The sequence below is a fragment of the Amblyomma maculatum genome, chromosome 8 (genome assembly GCF_055883805.1).
Source record: "Amblyomma maculatum isolate TAMU_Amacu chromosome 8, ASM5588380v1, whole genome shotgun sequence".
NCBI lineage: Eukaryota > Metazoa > Arthropoda > Arachnida > Ixodida > Ixodidae > Amblyomma > Amblyomma maculatum.
Genome location: NC_139351.1, coordinates 109,137,193 through 109,160,058, shown reverse-complemented (window position 1 = coordinate 109,160,058; position 22,866 = coordinate 109,137,193). Strand labels below are relative to the sequence as shown.

Below are 22,866 nucleotides of genomic sequence, written 5' to 3'. Positions count from 1 at the left end.
GTTATCGAGGTTTCAAAGCCCTTTGAGAGGCGGCAACATGTGCTCTTAAATGCGGAGCACTCAGGGCACTACCCTGGGAAATGAAATCAAAATAGTATCATCATCATCATCATCAGCCTGACTATACCCACTGCAGGGCGAAGGCCTCTCCCATATTTCTCCACTTAACCCGGTTCTGCGCTGGCTGCATCCACTTGACCCCTGCGAACTTCTTAATCTCATCCGCCCACCTAACTTTCTGCCGCCCCCTGCTACTCTTTCCTTCCCTTGGAATCCAGTTTGTTACCCCAAGCGACCATCGGTTATCCTCTCTTCGCACTGCATGTCCTGCCCATGTCCATTTCTTCTTCTTAATTTCCACTAGAATGTCGGTAACTTGAGTTATTTCTCTGACCCACTCTGCACGCTTCCTATCTCTTAATGTTACCCCTACCATTTTTCGTTCCATAGCCCTCTGGGTTATCCTCAACTTAAGTAGAACTCTCTTAGTTAGCCTCCATGTTTCAGCGCCATAGGTGAGTACAGGTAAGATGCAACTGTTATATATTTTCCTCTTTAGCGATACCGGTAAGCTGCTAGACATAATCTGCGAGTGCTTGCCAAATGCGCTCCATCCCAATCTTATTCTTCTTGTTATTTCCTTTTCATGGTCCGGATCTGCGGTTACTACCTGTCCTAAGTAGACATATTCGCCTACTACTTCCAGTACTTCGCTACCTAATGTAAACTGCTGTTCCTTCCCGAAGCTGTTGAACATTACCTTAGTCTTCTGCAAATTGATTTTCAAGCCTACCTTTCTACTTTTCCTGTCTAGGCCATCAATCATTATTTGTAGTTCATCTCCCGAGTTGCTTAGCAAGGCAATGTCATCAGCAAATCTGCGATTTGCTGATGACATTGCCTTGCTAAGCAGAGATAGTATAATCACTGAAAATAAGCTGGACTTACAAATACTGCAGCAAATGCAATACCGTTGTTGCCAGCAATTCAAAAACAACCTCTTCTCCAAAATAACGAAATTCATTTCAGTTATATATTAGTGTAAGAACTCACAATTTTCAAGTTATAATCTTGCAGGCTGGCTGCCTGCATACCCGCAAAATTATTGGCGGCGACAGTGGTGCCACAAGACCTTGACATGAGACGATAGATTCCTACATTGTTATCAAACTCTTTCAAGTTCGATAAAGATTGAAAATTCCAAAAGCTCTCGACTCAACAGCCTTTGAAATTTCAATGCCAGAGTAAGAAGAGTAAAACCTTTCTAGCTGTTATTGAATTCTTCCCCATGCAAATGGCAAACTCCTCAAGTCATGTGCAACATTGTGTGTCACACGAGAAATGGCCCTATATGTACAGGGTCGTCCACTTCCAGCAGTAACACAGTCACTGCTCACAAAGCACCATTGTATTCGACCCAACCATGCAATAAAGCTAAGTGACAGGATATGCGAAGGACCACATCCTAGTCTCTCTTGCACCTGTGTCAATTTCCTTCGATATGGGCCTATGTCAGATGCAATGTTCCTTTGAAGGCAGTGACCATATGTTACTGCTAGAAGTGAATGAGCCTGTACTTTCTCCCCTCTGGTCTTGCCAGTATTAGGGTGCTTCACAGTCTTTAAATGAGAAGCAAGCCGCTGATGAGATCGACTACGTTAAAGATAGCCAAGATGTGGTCACGTGCAGTGGAAACTGGAAAGTGAGCGGTTCATCTTTATTAAGCAATGTCGTTTCAAACAAATGCATTCATTCACTGCTCACTTCAATCTTCCGGTACGATGGTATGCATCACTCCATCAAATCACAGTCATCTTCAGTTCGCCCACAGTTTGCAACGTAGGGATCTTCAATCCGCCTGAACACAGCCAGATACTTTTCTCCAGAGTTCCTCGTCACCTTCTTGCCTTCTTCTGTGCTTTCGTACAGCTTCTCAACAATGACGTCAGCCTTCTGCAAAAGTTTCGAAACGTCTTTTGTAATGGGCACCAAGGAATTGAAAGCTTTTGTGACAAAAAGAGTGCAACACAGAAGAGATCAATGAAACAAAGTACAAGGTTCAGCATCAACGTGGATATGACAAAAATAAATACTTCCCAATAAACGCTGGCACAATAGCTGATTATGAAAGATATATTATAATAGTGTTATCCACTTACAACGATACCAGATATATAACGAAATATCGCTTATAACGATCAAATTCTTGGGATTTATCAGTTTTCCCATTGCCTTATGTAAAAATAAACCACACATAAAGATTGATTATCAGCGGATTATCAGATACAACGATACTTTTCTGACTACCTGGAAGATGTTAACCACGATAATTAGCCAGAAATTTCTTATAAGGAAAGAAAATACTAAGAAGAGAATGGCGCGAAAATAGCATAAGTGTCGCAGTCGAACTGGTGTGGCTACAAATCGTAGGGGGCATTGCATGCTTCTGAGATATGGGCGCTACCGTCACTGCAATCGATGCCTGCCTGCACCCATATCACCAATACCATCTCCTTATTGTGTGCGGAAGATGGTGCCAATGAAGAGGACAACGATGGCTTTCAAGGTGAAACAGCAGATTCATCGCGATTTACGGCAGGGTTTCAAGGTTCACACTCCAGGATTTTAACATCAGGGCTAGGGATGTCCTGCAGTTCATTCAGTCGCCAGTTGGTTTCGTGCAAGCAAAAGGACTGCCGCCAGCGTACACGCTACTGGAAGCGATGCTCGCGGCAAGTAGTCAAATGCCCGTTCGTGACAGTAACATTACAATCACACCAAGATCCTGCCATGGAGTCGAGGGTTCACATTACTTGAGACTTCCCTAAGTTTTTTCAAGGCAATAGCATTAAAAGCCTCATTCTACAGAACATCCGGCATTGTTAGCGTAGTGAACAAATAATCACAAGCATCGCTCTGGCAGGTGGTAGTCGGCAAGTGACACGGCCAGACACTGATTGGGCAGCTCCTTTGAGATGGCAGGTAGGGACTGGAATCGAATGTTTTGGTGTCCCAGGACGCAAGATAGACGTGCTACACCTAGGCCATGTAGACACGTTGGTGCAGCACAGCTAAAGAGGGTACTGATGTTGGGTGATCTTTCACACAATGCAGTAGCTTACAAATGCATGCTAATGAGTATGAGATAACAGAGGCATAAATTAAAGGATTAGTGACTGAGTAGGAAAGTGCACGAATGAGAATCAGCAAGAAAAGTTAGACAGCAGCCATTACCATTTTCGAATCATACCTTTAGCGCCATCAAGCCTGGTAGAGTGTCTCATTCGAGGAAGCTCTACCTCATTGAAAGCACTGCAGTCCACACACAGTGGCAACATGAGTGAACATGATTTATAACACAGGAAAAATCCATGCACTGCTAGAATACACTGGGATTCACAGGTGTCTAAAAAAGCCGTTAACTGAAGACTAATGCGAATTTCAAGTATAGTGTGATGAACCTCGCAACTTTCTCTGGTCACTGGACACTGCATGCTATTGCAACAAATGGCCTGAAATGCATCTCTTAAAATATGTGCAGGACAAAGCTCCACCTTATATTTTTCTCCTGTCACAAGAAACAGTAAGTTAACATTGCTAAGTTAGCTACAGCTAAGCTGATTTGCCTTAATTTGCACTTATCTATGATTGACTGCCATGTATACCTTACACACCAAGCAAAGGAAGACTGTAATCGGACATTACATTTCACATGCTGTGCTAAAGACAGTGCTAGCAGATGAAGCCCTTCACTTTTTTTAGACTACTAGTCCTCCTCAGCTCTTTTCTCAATTTGACTATGTCACCCACAGGCACTAGTTATCACAAGTGAAAGCAGACAAAGCAATGTATATGCAAAGACCCCGCAGTCTGTGCAGCTGAGACAGAAGCAATGAAAGTGCAAAGCTGAGACTCAGCAGTCTGTAATCGTGAGCAAGGCCTTGATTTCTACTTTAAACAAGATCACCAGAACTTTGGCAAATTATTCGCTTTCACTCTATGGCTAACACTCAAATATTCGCGTTGACTTGTAATTGTCTTGCGAGCTTTTGTGTAAAGCCACCAGCGTCCTTCAAGCACAAAACACAAAAGGCCAATTAGCTAGGATGCTCCGATTGTACATGGCCCGTGCATGTCTCCTCCCGGCCTTTAAACCAGAAGTGGTGCTTTAAGCAACATTCTCACCAAGTCTTCTTCAGACACCTGCTCGAACAAGGGGTGCTCCGACAGGTGAGAGACCATCCACTCATGAAGTTCCTTGACATCCGTAATAGTGTAGAGGAGGCCCTGAAACGAGGCACAAAGGTAAGAGGTTAGATGTTTTTTCTATGCCCGAGGTCAAGACAGGCAAGTTTCAAAATACTTCAAGTGGCACAGTCTGCATGAAAGATGGTAGCCGAACAAGCAATCTTGCTGGGAACCAATTCTCAGCTCACCTTCAGCACTGAAAAAGTGCGAGCATAAGCTGCCTCATTCGTTAGCTGCACATCAGATAACTTGCTCCCAAAGTACACCACAGTGCCCATTAGACATTTGTATTGACTCAGTGCCAGCCACGAAGAATAACCTCATCCCGCATTGCAGAGAACGCTGGGAGAGACAGCGTAAACCTAATATCTATGGCTGCTAGATCCTAAAGAAAAACCAGGATAAAGTCGCTCATAAGATCGTTGAAGCTATTCCGATACACAAAAAGAGCGATGAATCTGTCAGCACTCCTTTGGTAGCCTTGCTAGAAAAAGAGATTGTCTATCAGGAGAGACAGAATTTTCTTCATCATCATTTAACTCCACCTGCCATATTTTCTGTGTAGTGGCGTTTGAGTAGGTGCATGCAAGGTTGATGTGCCTCATTTATCTTTTCTATCGCTCCTCATGCAATAGAACGCCGGTTAGCACTCATGTCGTGTCTTGCTATCTTGTTCTGTGTGCAATTTTCAGTTATGTTACAGCTCACTGCGCAGTTCTGGTGCAATGTCTAATGATATATCAAAGGAATAATGAATGTGAATGCAAGAAATGTGAGTATCACTCGGAGACCCCTGTGACTTCAGAAAAGTCAAGGGAATCAGCCATACAAGTACCACTCTGCCGTAGTAAAGAGGTGTGCACATAATACTCATAAGTTACTGTCTTCAGTGCGTATTGGAGAACTAGTACAATGACGATGAGGCAGAAATCACCTTAAAGCCAAATTTTTTGCATTGCAAAAGAAAGGCGAACGACAACAAGTTTGAGCATATGGCTCTCAAACAACGGCCCGATTTATACTATGTACATCTCAGGGCATACAGCAGTAGCTTCGGGTTGAAGGCAACTGATATCTCATCCAGTCGCTGATATGTAAATGTGTTTATTGCTTTCTAACATCACTTTTTACCTAACTCCGTAGAACAATCACATTTATTATGCGATGCCTACAAGAAACACAAAAGCAATTTACCGAACTATCGGTTAGCATATTTACAGGTGTATGGTGCAAGAAACAACTGACAGGAATGATGATTGCAGTGGCATGTACCCTTTCAGATGTTCACACCGTGAGAGAAACAACCGATAAAAGCAGGAATGTAAGACGAGTGCTGTCCAAAGGCAGCTTCAAATAGAAGCCCATTCAGGCATACTGTTTTATTTGGTACAATACAAAACAGTACCCGATACCCTGTTGGAAAAGTAGTACTGTTATGCCATTACTCAATGTCCAAGTGAATTAGAAAATTGTCAGCATTGCGTTAGGTAGTAACCGCATCCTCATTCCAGTTCAGTCGATGCCCAACTAGGTCAAATGCTGCCTGGTGGTTTCTGCTAATCTCTTCTTAAATATATTGCCCATTGCTGGCACAACTTCGGCTCAAGCATATGCAATGCATAACAAGCCCAGTGCTAGCAATCCTAAAACTAGGGACTGCTCTTACACAAGCTGTATCACAAACTTACGCAGAACTTCGAGTATTTAGCAAAAACTTCATGCTGGGGCTGTTGGTTCATATTCTTCAAAATGTTTTTCACAGCACCATGGGAAGACACAGGGTAAAGCAGACAAGACTCCATGTTATGTGTAGCACTGTTCTACCAGCTGCTTTGCTCTGCGTTGTTACCTCGCACTGCGCAGGACTCTCCTTTCTGAAACGCGTCTTGAAGGCTGTACCGGTCTTCTTGTCCACCTAACAGTGCAACAGTCAGGTATTCGTCACAGCAAAAGACGAGAACAATAAAAAGATAAAGGTAAAATAAATGAAGCAAAACTTGAGCTGGAAACTGCCAATGTTCTATTCTGTTCTGTGCACTGTGAAACACTGTCTTCAGGGTCAAAGCCACTTGCTTCCAATCACTCCATGCTCAGTTGCCCCTCTGTAGAGCCCAGTAACTCTAATAGCTCTCTCTCTCTCTTTCTTTTTTTTTTTTTTCATAGCACAGATCTCAGAAGCTGGCATGCTCTGAATATCTGACATCATATCTGGCATCATCAGAGTTCTGGGCTTCATTTCAGCACTGGCATCAGTCCACATACCTGGATCCTGAGCACGTAGGCGTATTCAGCCAAAAGCTGCCGACTGATTATCCTCCACTTGTGCTTCTGCTTCTTGAAGTGGGGATCGGGAAAGAGGAAAAACATTTTTGAGAGCTGGAAAGGAAAAAATAAACACATACAATAACACTGTCAGCTAGGCATGGGTACATTTTGATGCCATACCTACATATCACTAAAGGCTGCCCATGCAAACAAGCTATCTGTCTTGCTGTCACTTCACTGTTTCTCCTGCCCAAGGTAAATGGCGTTACTGTAGTTAGTAATAAGAGATTAATTATTCATTAGCGTCCATACAATGTTACGAACCTACTACCCATGGAGGGATTACTCTAAACATTCAAACAGCATTGTTCACATTTCAAGCTTTTGATTAATTCGCTCTTGCCCTACCATCTGATTTGCTGGCCATTCTGGGATGGGATCTACTCCGTTACCCTGAGAGGTCATTGTCTTTGCCTTTGCACTACATGACCTGCCCATGCCCATGCCTTCTTTATTTCGATTAGGATATCAAAGCCAAGTTCACTCTCTGACCCGCTCTACTCTCTTCTCTTCTATAGCTCATTTTGCTGTCCTTTATAAAACTTCCAATGCTTTCCTGCTCCACAGTTCAAGTACTGGTAAGATGCGGCTGTTATATACAGTAGATTCCTATTAGGACGGACTTGGTTAATATGAATTCTCCAATAAGATGAAAAGTGAGACCAGCTGGTTGGTTTCCTATAGTACTCAATGTAATTAGAAAAAAAAAAGAAATCTATTTCAGACAAAATGTTTTGCGTGCACTACACAATGACCGTAAACTATGGTGACCCCACGCAACAGCATTTATGAGGCATCTGCATGATACTGACTGCCGAGGAAAAAGATAAAATAATTTTATGCAACAAGGCACGCCCACACAAAATGACTTTCATGCACCTTAGCATATACTGTGGAGAAGCTGTCACAACTGAGGTATGCTCCATTATCTTATATATCTAAAGCTTTAAACAGGGCTATTCAGCCTCAAATCATCTTAACATAGAGGCACGCTAAATGAAACACAAAGGGGCAGCAAAAGACACAAGCACAAGATGGCTTTTATCTCACTCGCGCAGATGTTGGTGAAGGTGAAAATGAAGTTTAGGCAAGTTTGGGCTTGTATCCTGCGCTGTCCTATAACATTTCAATAACACACCTCTATATTAGGATTATATCTCTAGCACTTTCCAATTTAGCTCTCTGAATACCCCCTCCAAGCATGCAGTGGATAGCACTGCAGTGATTCTGTGTCCTCCCTGTTTGAGACACTTCCAGATTTGGGGTTGTACGACTCTCCCTTTGGATGACTATGATGGCTAAGCACGCTTCCCTTATATACCACTCTTATGCGAAAAGAAGACAGATTTTTTACAAAATTCAGGTACGTTCAGAGGCTGCACACACAGTGAACAATCTCACAGCAAATTTTGAGAGGACAAAGCTTGAAAGCACAGTAAGTAAAATTTTCTGGTTACTCCTTTCTTATTTCTTATACGCAATCTCCACGCAAGCTGCAATCCAAAGCCATCCCGAGAACACCGCTCAGAATAAAAAATTAGGAAGTTTAAGCACCGCCTGGAAAGTAGATGTCATAGCATCTTTAGAGGTATACTGAATAAAAAAATTGCTGCCGATATTTCCAGTGCAGATGGTAGCTATCGCATTGGGAGTGACCAAAACAATCCACTTTACAAACAAAAATGAGCGGAAAGTATTTTAATCAATATTTCTTAAATCGCCGCACCAAGCGGGCTCCTGTGAAAGCTCTGACAAAACCAGATATCACGTTACAACTACCCCCATCGTGGCCTGTCGCACCTGTTCATTTTTCCTTTCCCCTGTGGCACTCACAAAACGCAGGGACAGCCATTTTTTTTTTTTTTTTTTGCTGCTCCTGTTTCTGCGCACAATTCATGGTTCCCTTCCAGCTCGCAAACAATTGTCCGCAATATGCGCCCTCTGTGCGCGTCCCCCTCGACCTCCCTCGTTGCAGCATTCCACACTTCGCAGAATTGTCACGGCGCGACGCAAGGGAACCACACTGCGTGTAGCCGGTCAACTAACTTCAGGTGCAGGGGTGGCGGTGGCGGGATCGCAGGGCCATGATGTTACAGAGGGTAGTTGTGACGTCACACCCGCCGGCTCACAGTCGGGAGCGCGCTGCCTCTGACCCAGCGGCCGCTCAGAAAACGTCAAAAATACAGCCATCTGCTCAAAACTAACCCGAATTATGTGTTTGTACTAGTGTATTCGTGTCACAAAATTTTTTTTAAATGCGGGGAGTTTGCAATCTTACGCGAGGTCTTGTGGTTGTGACCCTGTCGACCAATCAGGATTTATTTTCAAATGTGGGCGTTTGAAATGCGACCCTGTCGGCCAATCGAAACTTTTTCTGACTGCTGTCTACGGCGCCAGTGATGCCATCAACACTTATCCAGCTATGTGGACAGCAGCCCAAAGGCCTCTCCTATATTCCTCCAATTAACCCTGTCCTGTACCAGCTGCAACCACTTTACCCCTACAAAGTTTCTCCTTTCATCCACCTGTCTATGGTGTTCTAAAATTGAGAAGTGTACCGTCTGCCACTGGCGAGCTGGTCGTTTCAGCAATGACTGATCCGGGTGACATGAGGTGGCGCTGCGTGTAAGAGGAGCATGATGAGCGCTGAGCAGACAGCTGGGTGAACTGCCTCAATCACCGCTAGTTCTTCCGGCCCTGAAGGCACACTACAACTGTGTCGCTTTAGCTCCCACATGCTTGGCTAAATGTATTAAACAGATTCTGCGCATGAATAAGAGAACTAGTTCCCTACAAAAGTGGCCGCTGTTGAGGAAAATATGTTCAAGCAGCAAGATACGTGCAGCCAGTGTAAGATATAGATTGCCAATTAACTGACAAGCAACAGTAAGAAATTTTCTGAACATATTGTGTATTTTATTTCTCGAACATTAATGAAAGGTCCAATGACAAATGCCTGTCGTATTTTTATGATCACAAATTTTTATTATCGGATAAGTGGGTTTATGCGGGCTAGACTGAAGTCCTCCATAGACACTCGCTCGCAGTGAAAACGCAGTGGACGGTGTTTTAGGCTAGGCGCTAGCGTATTTTGTTTGCCTCATATATAAATAGAGCTATGTTGGGAAAGGTTGTGGGTTACCGGAGAAGCGAACCCAATGGTTAGATGGCATCCTCGAGGCGCTGCAGATGAAGTTCTGTGATGTTAGGAAGATAGCGAGAGACCGGAAAGCGTGGCGTGATATGGTCCATAGGGTTACGAAGAGTCGGACACGACTGAACGACTGAACTAAGCTGAACTGATGTGAAGATTGCTTGGAGACAGAAATTATGCCAGGGGCTGTTGAATACTTTATTTGAATGTGGGTGGATACATTTGAACAGGCAGTTCTATACAAAATGTAACATAGATCAGTGAGAGCTCATACAAATGCACGAAACCTCGCAGCGGACGACTTCAAAAACCAGAAGGGTGAACAACTCACGACTTAAGTGAATATAAATAAATAGTTCAAGCATATGGTACAAACATAATAAACACTACAGAATTGTATGAAAATGTCACTGGACTAGGAGAACATGAATGAATTAGGCTGCTAAATTTAAAAGCACACAAGACATAGCCAGATTCATTAGGTAGAACCCTCAAACACGATTACTTGAATCTCCTCACCCTCAGGTGTTTTATCTGCTCTGCTTTAGAGCTCGCCTCTTGGTTTAGTGACTTCACATCAAAAGGGAATCGCATGATGATGTAGAGCTTTACTATGCGAAGCGTCATTTCTATGTCATGGGTAGGACATCCAAGCTTGAAAATCTCTTCACCTTGAAAAAACATTGTAAATTCACCCATGCTATTTGCATTAATTTTCCCCGAACTGAAAAAAAAAAATCTTGAAAGACTCTTTCAGCATGTTTACGAGCTAAGCTCTGCACACGAATAAAGATCTCCATGATCGAAGTTCGAGATGAATTTATTTCCTTCGTTTTGTACCGTACACGATTTCCTCAAAATGAGATACGCCGAACAAGTACTGCATTTTGATTTGCGCTTGAACTTTCGAGCCATATATACTGCAATATAAGCTATGAGACTGCTAGAACTGTGCCTAGTGACCCTAGTGACATGCTTATGATCATCTGGAGGAAGGGCATTCAAAGTGCCTTCGACGTCCTCGAGCCTTCCCTCGTCAACCAAGCAGTCAAGCTCATCAACTAGACTTGAAAGAAGCTGGGTGGGTTCCTCGTTTGTAAGGCTAACATGATTCCCCCATTGTATGGAGAGAGTGTACCTCGAGAAGGGAAGGGCTCGAATGGAAAAACAGCAGAAAGAATGCACAATTAGCAAGAAAAAAAAAAAAGAAAAAACGAAACAGAGGGCGTTCAGTAAGGGGAGGGGGGGAGTTTGAAAGCCCAACAAAACGGACTGGAACTGTGATTGCGCTCTTTGCAGATACATGTTTTTCGGCTTGACCAATAATCAACAATGCATCATAGTATGGCACAGAAGCAACGCGATGCAATGAAATCAACGCAGGACAGGAGCCGTAGAAGCTGACGCCCCGAACGTTTCCTCTGTGGCGCGCGTGCTGCTGATGTGCTCCTGAAACTGACAGTGCCACCTATGTTTTCATCGCTTCGGCGACCACCTTGCTCCCATTGTCACGCACTGAAGACCGCACACTTCTCAATTCCAGAACACTATAACCTGTCTAAATCTCTACTGCCCCCAGTCATGCTGGCCTTTCCTTGGAATCCACTCAGTTACTGCAAGGCTTGTGAGAGGGGATCATGAGAAGGTTATCTCTATGCTCAGGAGTGCATAGCTGTCCTGTGAACATTGCATAGCATGGTGCCAATTAAAAAAAAAAAAGAAAGAAAAACGAAACAGATTTTTCATACCTGCCCCTTCCTAAAGAAGTTTGGGAGGTGCTTCATGGCGTTTGTGCGGATGCAGGCTATGTTTTCGTACTGGCCCGGATGCTTCACCCTGAGGGCCTTGATTCTATCCTGCACGTAGTCTGACACCTTCACTCGGATCTCCATGCCCACCATATATGTGTCGGGGAACATTGGTGACAGAGCCACTGTGAGAGAGGTCATACAAAAAAAGAGCTTGAAGCATGCTAAGCACCACAAAAAGAGGCCAGATCAGAGAAAGGCAGACAGGCCCAACACTGACTCTGATGCAGGTCAAGCAGTGAAAAAGGCATGAAGCAAAAAGAAGCAGATATTCTAGCATGCATTCTACTGCCATCTGTTCAGCCTCTCACTGTTTTGCAGCCTCAAGTGTCGACTGAACAACTATCCTAAAAGTTTCCAAAGTAATGAGTAGGGGCATCACAAATGTATTATGATCTGTCAACAGGGCCCTTAGTGTGCCCTAATATCATTAATTTTGTATTCAAAGAGCAAGCTTCTCTGCCTACTGTACGATAGGGATTGGTCAAGTATGCTGGTAAGTTGAGCACTTCAATTTAGGTATATGAGCTCCTGGACGGGTAGAGTGCGTCAAGTACCAAAAGAAGAACATAGGATAATAACAAAGATAAAATTCCAGTTGACACCAGCACCAAATGCTATCATGTCTTGATGTTCATCATTTTTCTCATGCCACTACAATAAGCATTCAGCCTGTCAGGTGGTGACAACTTTACTCCCAGAAAATATTTTGTGGCTGCAAAGCAACGGAACATAGTCCCTTAAGGAATGTCATGGATTGTGCTCTGGAATAATATATCATTACGGAAATATTTACATTATTATTACATCAAGATTATACTACAATACAAGCCAGCACAGTGTTAGTGTAGGGCATTATGAAATCAGTACACTACATAGTGCAAGTATGATGGCCACACCATCTGTCAGGAAACCCCAGAAGCGTACATTGACTGTTTCTGCTGCGTCTAGCTGCCGGTTTCTGTACGCTCCCACAATACGCTTGTTTCGACAATTTAGAGTCTTTGTCAAAAGTATACGGCCCAAGGATTTTTATTCTAAGCCCAGCAACGAAACTCGCAAAGCAACTCTAGCGTTTGAAATCTCGTAGATGACAAATCTCACCCCCATTCTCCTCTAGCTTACATTCATATTCCAGTATTATAAGCGAACCTCTTGGCTGGAAAATTTTGACAAAGACTGTACATAGCTTGGATATTAATTAACCACGAATTTACATTCACTTAAGTCCTCAGTGGTGTACCACGTACTGTAACTGTTTTATTGCACTATATAGTTGCTTTTCCAAAATTCTGCTGCCTGTTCACAGAACCTCGCAAGATGTAACCACTAATGCACCTAATGCCCACAGCAAGGAAACAAAAACGCAATAGAAATGCTCAAGTTGCAAGTGCGATCCAAGGTGTAGACACACAAAAAATGCAATGAGAGAAAATACAGCATTTTGAACAAAATCATGTAATCCCTTCATTGCAAGATTCAGAATGCTGCTAAGGATGCAAGCGTTACGTTACATAAAATGCACTTACAGTCAGCTTTTCAAACAACATCGCTTCCAAGTTTGCCTTGTTGATTTGCATGGTACAGCGCAAAAACAGATGAAGGATGAAAGGAAGAAGAGCATACAGATGATCACTGTGTCCACAACTATTACCAACTTGCCCAGCTATCCATTCTTATTTCCTCTTTGCCTGTGTTAACATGAGAGCACAGACAAGTGCCATCAGCATAGTCCGAAACATATGCATTAATTGCAATTGACTGATATATGTAGCTGCATGGTATTGCCACTCAGCTTGCACCCTTCATTGATACTATGTGATAGCTCTATTGCGTGGTGATATTAAATAAAATCTAAGGCAGATTATAGCTTATTGTACTGAAAAATTTTGGCAAGAGACACATTTCTCGTGTAAAGAACCTTTCTTATGTACAAACATCATGTCTGGAGGCAGGACCTGACGTAATGTGCACGCACATAGAGGTGGATTTATGCTGCAATGCTGGTATCCATCACAATACATATAGCAACTCAAGCTAGATATCATGTGAATATGCAACAAGCATGAAAATGTGAATAAAAGTGACAAAAAGAAAATGATATTGAGTTGATAAAGGCATCGGCCTATACCATTACCATAGTATATTCCTCTCTCAATGATCCTGGCAGTGACCTTAGCGTTACTCTCTTTCAGCAGTGTTTACATTGCCCAAAGCATAGGGCCATATTAAGAAAAATGGTGGCCCTGGACTACAATGCATGCACCCCTCCCCCTCTGGCAGTCCCTCCTCACTTTCATATTATACTTCTGCGATATACCCCGTTTCATTTTAACTACACTGAGCTAAAAAAAGAACAAGGTGCGACCGCTGTGATTAGTGCGAGAATGATGCATTAGTTTGGCCACACACAGAACACAACCGTAGCAATTAAAGCTCAGATAAGGAGATAACATGGGTCTAGTAAGGTATTCACTCTGGCACGGCCCATTTTCCTCTCCCAAAGCGGGAGAAAAGGAGCGATGGAACTATATGAGAGATGTAAGGCAGTGTTGATGCTGGAGGTGGGAAAAGATTTTCCTCCTTATCTCATCTACTGCTTCTTTACATTTCTGTTAAAGTCACCCACCGCCAAAGATGGAGGAATTGACAAGAAATCTTAAAAAAAACTCTTCTCCAATCCCTAAGCAAGCAAGTGCAGATAACCTCACAAGAAAGGCACCTCCCAGAGTGGTGGGGAATTATTGTTTTCGCAGCTCGACAAGGTCTCCCCAAAAGCTAAACCAAGTCAGATTAGACGGGGACTGTCCCTTCATTCTTGTTTTCTCTTCATGCAGTTGCTCGAAGTTCCGCTATTCGTTACTATGAAGCAGGTTGGGACAATTGACCCCCTCCCCTTGGACACGAAGCCCTGGGCCGAGGCCTCTTCAGCCCCCACCTTAATCCAGCGCTGCCACAGCACAGCAGAATGAATGTTCATGGGTCAGAGGGCAGCAGCAGCAACAACAACAACAACAACAACAAAAAAAAAAAAAAAATAAATAAATAAATAAATAAATAAAAAGGGAGAGGCAGGAGCCGTGGAGCAGAGGTTTGCATTAATTATGATAATGGCGAGAGAAAATCAAACGCGGCGCCATCTGAAACTCATGCAAGCGTTGAGTGCAATGTAATGCTAACCAAGTAGGCCACCGTATCCGCACCCGACGTCAGCGAACTCCACCTGCTTGTCCCCCGTTAAAGACTGCGGGAAGTACTCGCTCCAGTCCATGTCATCCGGGCATGGCGGGCTGCAAGTGCACAAAAGCAGTCGTGAGCAGCACTAATGCGTTCAACAGAACGTGTACTTCGTCTTGCGAGAGCAGCAAAGTCGCGATGTAAACATTGACACGCGCTGCTTTCAGCGTGGTACACTTGGCACATGTCTGAGAAGCGCTGTACATTGTTCAGGGCACACGAATAAAACTAAAGTAATTGCTCAATACACTTACTAATTAAAACAGTGATCAGCTATTGGATTAGAGTGCGCTCTCTGCCTATAATACCGCTTCTGCGGCAGCTTCGCCTCCGACTCGCCTGCCATGCTTTGAAAGAGGTAGAAAATAGCAAGAATTGTAATTTTCACGGCAAGAGTTAGCGCAATCTTATTTACACGGCAACTTTGTGCTACAGCAAAGCCATCTGCGGGGCGCAAGAGCAGTTTCTTTTGCACAATTTTTCTCGGCAAAACGCTCCTGAGTTCAAAAACATATCAGCGAAGCAAATTAAGTTTAGTACAGTGGTAATCGGATCCAGAAAATACATATCACTTCATAGGTCTAACTCGCATTCATTCGTTCGTTCATACAGAAAAAAAATAGTAAATTCGACATTCGATAGATTGCGCCACATGTTGTGAACTGCGTTTTGGAGCACAGATAACGTACGGCACTTTATAGTTTTCACTAGCGAATTCGCTCGTCAGCCTCGGCTGGAGAGGCGATGAAAAAGATCCCCAAGCAGTTAATAAAGTTCACTCACTCAATAAGACCTAATTATAAATCTGTGTCACCTGCATTGTCGTGGCACCACCTCGGTGGCACCGCGGTGCAGCGGGCGAGACTAAAACCCGCCATGAATAGGGTTTTTTCGGCTAAAACTTTGTCCCTAGATTTCCCCAAACGCATTGAACGCCATGTTTTTACAAAGTACCTAAATGCTGACTATTATGTGCCTAGTTGAGTCTGAATTTGTCCCCAGATTCTTGGCGGGCTGGCGGGCTTTTCGGCCCTTTCCTCGTTGTCGCCGACGGCGTCCAGAGCTTTTGGATTGACGACATCGGCCGTCGCTTCTCACGTAAGCCATTGTCATTGCTGTTGTTTTTTGACATTGTGCGCTGAGTGCAGCGGTAGGTGGGTGTCGTGTCCATTTTTGTCCGCGAAATCAATGCGAGAGGTGTCATTCAGCAGTGAATTAAGGTAAACAGCAACCCGGTACTTAATTGTTTTTGAGCTTGCAGATATGACAGATCGAAATTAGCGTGCAATTTGTCAATTACTTATATCTCTGTGGCATGGATGCCACCTTCTAGCTTCGGAAAGCAATCTGAAGACGGTGCAAAACTCGTGTGTTTTATCAGAACATGTATCGATATATAAGCAGTATAGCAAAAATGACTTTGGAAGGAATGAAATTGTTTCCAACAAAGCTTTGCGCAAATACATTTTTTTTTTTTTATCAGGAGCTTGCGACAGCGCAACACGACAACGTAGGCACTATACTGTGTCAGCTTGCTGCTTATCTGATTCTAATTTAAGATGATTAGTATTAGCAGCATTTGTTGTTTTAGTGGTTATTTTATTACATATACAAAAGGAAAGAAAAGATGTTTGCCAACCCCGGTATCTGATATCTGAAGCACCTGAACAGGGGCGGTGGATAGCGAGGAAGGGGTAGAGGAAATCAAAGAGGTGAACGATAGGGAGAAAGGATAGGGTAGGTAAAAATAAAAAATATATATATACACTATGACACAATATACAGTAGTTCGCTTGAGGCCCAGAGTAACGAATGCAGCGAGCTGCCAAAATGCGGCCAGGAAGGTAGCTTGCTTAACTTCCTTCAGGTCACTTGCAGCTGCCTTGTTGCTGTATACATGTTAGTAGACTATAAACTTGGGCTGATATCTCATATGCAATGCTGCTTGGTAGAGCACTCACTTCATTTCAGTGTTTACATGTGTCTATGCCATTTTTTGTTTTTACTTTCAGCAGTCTTGGAGACGCAGCCGCTCGTTTATTCTGGACAACTTTCGCATCCTTGGCTCCCTACATGTACAGTACATGTACCAAGGTATATATATGTGCATTATATTCAGTATTTTCATTTTATTTTTCAGTGCATGAGTATCGTTTCTGCTATGGATAGCAATTTGTTAAGTGACTGAAAAACATTTATAGCAACAATTAAAACATATGAGTGTCAATCTGTGAGGCCACATTGTTGCCATTGTCGTTGGTATCGTCTGGACATGCCACACCCTATACCCAATGAATATAGTCATTCCACCAAACTGAAATTGAATCTGGGTTGCAATACACACTTATACGCTATAATACCCTAGCACTCAACCCAACACTACGTCTCGTAACTGCCACACTTGTTGGCTGCTTACTGCACCGAGCTACTCCAGCACTTACTGTTAGCACTACACACCCATATATTTTTTTTTATTTATTTATTTATTTATTTCAAATACCCTAAGGGCCTTTGCGGGCATTGCATCAGGGGGGATTCACCAAATAAACACAAATAATTTACATTGCAAGCAAAGAAAAAGCTGTAAGCAGAAATAGGTGCACAAAAAACCATGAACAATTTATGCAGTGACATCTAGATGCTAGAATCTAAGAAAGAAGACATCTAGAATGGGAGCAGTTAGAGATAAGAGTAGATGGAGAATACCTCAGTAATCTGCGATTTGCTGATGACATTGCCTTGCTAAGTAACTCAGGGGATGAATTGCAAAGAATGATGACCTAGACAGAAAAAGTGAAAAAGTAGGCTTGAAAATCAATATGCAGAAGACTAAGCTAATGTTTAATAGCCTAGGGAAGGAAAAACAGTTTACATTAGGTAGCGAAGCACTGGAAGTGGTAGGCGAATATATCTATTTAGGACAGGTAGTAACAGCAGATCCGGACCATGAAAGGGAAATAACAAGGAGAATAAGACTGGGATGAAGCACATTTAGCAAGTACTCCCAGATTATGACTAGCAGTTTATCGGTATCGCTCAAGAGGAAAGCATACAACAGTTGCATCTTACCTGTACTTACCTATGGGACTGAAACATGGAAGCTAACAAAGAGGGTTCTACTAAAGTTGAGGACAACGCAGAGGGCTATGGAAAGAAAAATGGTAGGGATAACGTTAAGAGATAGGAAGCGTGCAGAGTGGGTCAGAGAAATAACTCAAGTCACTGACATTCTAATGGAAATCAAGAAGAAGAAATGGGCATGGGCAGGACATGTAGCGCGAGGAAAGGATAAGTGATGGTCGCTTAGGGCAACAAACTGGATTCCAAGGGGAGGAAAGCGTAGCAGGGGGCGGCAGAAAATTAGGTGGGTGGATGAGATTAAGAAGTTTGCAGGGGTCAAGTGGATGCAGCTCGCACAGGACCGGGTTAATTGGAGGAATATGGGAGAGGTTTTCGCCCTGCAGTGGGTATAGTCAGGCTGAGGATGATGATGACGATCTAGATGCTTAAATTAGCATTACCTCATAGTATAGACATCCGCTCACTTGTCCTTATTGTCATCCATGGCTTGGGCTTACAACCTCCGACTGCTTGCTCCTTCACACCCTCGTAGGATAGTCGTGCATGGCGTGTGAGTGCCGTAGATATAAACCAGTATCCTTCAATGCTCTAACCTCACCCAGCACCGATTCTCTTTTTTTCTCATTTATTTCCCCTTCCCCTCCCACACACTGTCACCTTCATCCCTCAACCCTCATCAGGAGTAGCATGCTAGGCTTACCACCAGGCAGACATCTCCTGTTGCCATTAAAATATATCTCTCTCTCTCTCTCTCACCCAGTATTATTGAGCACTAGACTGGATTCAGCATTTTGCGCTGCCCTAGCTTAAGCATCTGATGCGAAATTAAATATTAGCAGCCACATCCTCCTGATGTTATTCTTGCTTTAAATGGACATCAGTTTACAGAACAACAGAATGATGATGGGAAATCGTATTTCCACAGATACAACACAAATGGAGTTTTAGGCCTCAGGAAAGCTTTAAATAAATATTTAACTTGATCTCAAACAGTTCAGGCCTGCCATAGTCAAGCCCCCACTTCGCTAAAGAAAGAAAAGCAAACAAACAGCAACAGCACGCTAAAATGCAAATGCATATGGATACATTGACGTCATTTGAGAGGCTACACATTTCACATTCATGCGACGCAATCGTGCGCAGCCACTGTCACTTCCTTGATACTGTCCAGACCTGTACCTGCTCATTGTGCCTTACGTTCCCTATTCCTGTGAACTGTTTCAAAGCTTTCTCCTTGTCAGCGGCTTGTGTTACCTTCCCACGCTTACAGCCACTTTTGCCCTTGCATGCAACATGCTTGATTCCATGATCTTGAAAAGGCTATAACAAGTTCCTGCATTCACATGGAAGCAAATTTGTAAATATGTTGTAAGGCACAATGCTTTGGTGTTATACTGCTACACTTGTCTGTTTATTTGTTTATCTGTTATGTCTGGGCAAGTTCTGTTATGTCTTTTTTTTTTGTCCTACTGTTATATGTGCTTGGTTTTTCCATAACCACTTCTCTTGATGTCATACGACTCGAGATGCTTGGGGCATTAAACCCCATAAACCAGATACCAACCAACCGTCTCTTGGCACTAGCCTGATTTCTATTATTCCACAGTTTTTCAGTGGCAAGAAAGCATGCTGTCATCAGTCTCTCCTTCCTCCATCCTTTTGATTGCTATGTGGTTATTTCTTTCCCTGTATCATTTAAGGGGGACACTCTCCTATGTATAGATAAATCAGCAACCGTGCGGTACCCACTTATTGCAACATTCTTAACAAAACATATTCACTGCAGCTTAAATGTGGTGCTGTCATTATATCATAAGCAGAACAGGCCTCTCGGCACCCCTGCTCCTGACCTGAAGCTCCGGATTCTACACGGCCTACCCCGACGTGAAGCAACTTTGCTGTGCTGCCTGTGGGTTGGTGTAGCGTTCACAAATTCTCATTCGTTTGTGATAGATATGGCTAATAGCCCTGCATGTGCAACCTGTGGGTCTGACGAGACTATAGGCCACATTCTTTGCGAGTGGACCACATACAATGCGGAAAAACAATTTCTCTGCCCTGCACTAGAGTGTCTATATGGACACCCGCTGACAGAAATCAAGATTATATGCCATTGGCTGCGGCGATCGTCTGCGGTGAAGACCTCCCAGGCACTGCTCTGCTTCATGAAAACCACGGGCCTGATCGGTAGACTGTGATTTTGCTGCGATGCGACGTGATATGGCTGTGATGTGACAGTACTGACTTCATATTTCTGTAACTTTCTTTTACACATCACTTTTATATCCACTTACCCCCTTCCCCCAGTGCAGAGTAGCAAATCGGTTTCTTCTTCGGTTAACCTCCCTGCCTTTCCTCCTCTTCCAACACCCCTGCCTATAGTTACACTCAGAACTTGCCAGTGCAATGAACCTAAACCTGAAGTTGCAAACCAAGATGAGGTGAAAAGCAACATAAAGTACTGTAGTTCATGGTCAGGACTTTTATAGAGACTCCAATTATAGTTTGATTCAACGGCAAGTATCCGAAGGCTGTTTGCTATGCAGCACGCGCGGTGTGGATGTTCTTGATTGCATACAGCTTCCAAATTTATTAAACTGTCACCACAGAGAAACAAAAGAATGCGTCATTCCAAGCATTTAGTCGAGTATCGAGCACGCTGTGATATGTTCATGTTCTCCTTCTTTCCCCTGGCGGTCCGCGAATGGAAAGGTTTAGCCGATGAAGTGGTTAATTGCTCATCACTAGATGGGTTCAGTTCACGGCTGGCAATTGTTCCTTGAGTACCCTATATATGTGTAGCCTGACCTCTGTACAAATATAGTGAAACATGTGTCTTCAGCGTGATTGTATTGTATCATATCCTTCTTTTCCATTTCTTGTTCCATACTGCCATATAGAACTATATAAAAATTAGACAAGTGTGGATTGTCAGTATTCCTGTCATTTGCTGTTTCTATATTATGCCCCAAACCTGCAACAGCCTCCAAAAGGAGGCTAGCAGTATGTATGAAATAAAATAAACCAGTTTAGAAAGCTTGTGCCTTTCCTTGCTTTTTGGACGGAACACAAGTTCTCGGGCCATACAGGATCTGCAACTGCTATGGAGGGTCGCACAGACAAGCTAGGCGCTGCCCGATCAGTTCATGTTTCATTGTCAGTATATTTTATGTATATACTAAGGGATCCCCCCCCCCCCCCCCCCTTTTTTTTTTTTTTTTCTCTCACTGTGGCCAAGGCCAGACAGGAAAGGAAAGAGGACAGGCCATGGTCCTCTTGCCTTGTGGAAGGCGAGGGGACGGGTGAAAGGGATAAATTGAAGAGAAAGTGTAAAGTCACTAGGGGTGAGTTGGCTCCTTTTCCAAGGCTAGGGAACATTGGCCTATCTTGCATTTTCTGCCTAGCCTTGGCCACACTGCCATAAGTTGTCTCCGAGTGTAATTCAAGTCGAAAATGACTATTAGTGGGATTTGTTTTTATGCTATGTATGGCGTAAATTTTTTTTCGTGGCCAAACTGAATCTCCCTTTCATGCCTGGCGTCTGCCTATAAACTCGTCGAATTTGCGCCTAATTTAAGCGAAAAACGCCATCCTTCTGCGCAAATTAAATTTTCAAAATTCGCGGCCATTATCATCATTATCGTTTTTGTAGCGTCTCGCGCCATCTGTTGTGTATGTACACCAAAAAGAGAAAAAAACCAAAACATTCAAGATGGCTGCCTCCATGTTTTGCGCTGAGAGGCATAAGTGACCGTCTTTTTTGAAGATTTCTCGTCCTGAATGTTTACCCATTACAAAGTTTCACGGTCCTCGCTAATAAATAACACGTCCCGCATCCAAGGTGCTGCTTTTTCTTGCAGGTAAGGACATAAGACGTCAAAGGGCCGCCGCACGTCCTCGCGACGGCGCGATTGTTCCCGCTATACGAGATGTTGCGTTTTGTTGCGCCGGTTGTTTTGTGCTTTATGAAAGTTATATCTTTGTGCTTAGGTTCAGAAGTGTGCACCTAAGTGCCAAGGAATGGGTGACGCCGGGACTAAGGAGGTTGAATCAGGACAAAAAATGTAGGCTTTTCTCTGGCTGTCCAAACTCTATTCTGATCTGCTTACCGCCGTTTTTGCCCGAATTTCATCGCTTTTAATATAATTTATTAACCTTTTTTCCTCGCCCAGCACATTGATGAGCACTGCGGCTACGTAGGGCCCATCGCGCGGTATTCGAGGGAGCTGCTCTTGATGGCATAGAATGCCACCACGGTAGGGAAGATTTCTCCTTTGGCTACTACTCTTGTCTGCACCCCTCGCTCTGCTGATGACATTCGAAACGGCACCGCATGTTTATTTACCTTATGGAATGAAAAACGCAAGCGGTTTAACTACTACCGAGGCACTTTTTTGTGCGACTTTTATGCTTCTGAGTGTTCTTTGCTAGAAGCTCTCCGGCACCGATGCTTGCTGCTTGTGCTAGTGGAACGGTAGAAGTAGTGGCGTTCACGGTTTACATTGCTTGAAAGCAGTTTGTCTAGTGAACACTTCGCAGACTTGCAGCTTGTGTCAGCAATACGGCTATTTAATGCAGCAAAATAGAGAAATATTAATGCCTTTGTCATGAGGCGAGCCCAAGCTTTTAAGAATGGAATTATCTAGTGGTTGCATAGCGTTTGACCCAACAGTCGGGCAGATGACTCCACAGGCTGAGAATATTTAGTCAGCCATTTCCTTTCCTGTCCTGTGTACGTACCCTCTCACTATTTTGTAATGTTGGTAATTTCCTACACCTAGAATAAAGCAGCTTGTGCTTTGCCCTGTGAACCATTTAACATTTCCTAATCTAGACTTGCTCAGCACGTGTGCCAATGCTTTTTTGTGGATAGTGCACCAATCAGGCCAGTAGAAGACTTTACTGCCAAATAGTGTCATAAGCTTGAGCTTATTGAAGGCACTGTGCAGCTGAAAAAAGCCATTTAGCAATCGCCATTCCTTGCAACTTTCAGGCTCCAGGGTGTTTCCGAAA

At 43.5% G+C, this 22,866-nt stretch overlaps 1 protein-coding gene across 1 annotated transcript; it reads right to left on the bottom strand.

The window, feature by feature from the left end:
- Nucleotides 1-1,703: 1,703 nt before the first annotated feature.
- On the bottom strand, nucleotides 1,704-15,173 carry LOC146182155 (tRNA (guanine-N(7)-)-methyltransferase). The gene is made up of 6 exons (XM_084577167.1): nucleotides 15,027-15,173; nucleotides 14,716-14,825; nucleotides 11,476-11,660; nucleotides 6,511-6,624; nucleotides 4,186-4,287; nucleotides 1,704-1,953 (listed from the first exon to the last, which is right to left on the bottom strand). The coding sequence occupies exons 1-6, from the start codon at nucleotides 15,116-15,118 to the stop codon at nucleotides 1,792-1,794; spliced, it is 765 nt and encodes a 254-aa protein (XP_084433293.1). The 5' UTR covers nucleotides 15,119-15,173; the 3' UTR covers nucleotides 1,704-1,791.
- Nucleotides 15,174-22,866: the final 7,693 nt, after the last annotated feature.

What these genes read in the sequence shown, in the direction of transcription:
- LOC146182155 (XM_084577167.1), bottom strand. Translation starts at nt 15,118, where the DNA reads ATGGCAGGCGAGTCGGAGGCGAAGCTGCCGCAGAAGCGGTATTATAGG. An exon ending in GCTGATCACTGTTTTAATTA is followed by an intron (nt 14,826 to 15,026) that starts GTAAGTGTATTG and finishes GTGCACTTGCAG; the next exon opens with CCCGCCATGCCCGGATGACA. An exon ending in CCTACGTGCTCAGGATCCAG is followed by an intron (nt 4,288 to 6,510) that starts GTATGTGGACTG and finishes GCCTCGTTTCAG; the next exon opens with GGCCTCCTCTACACTATTAC.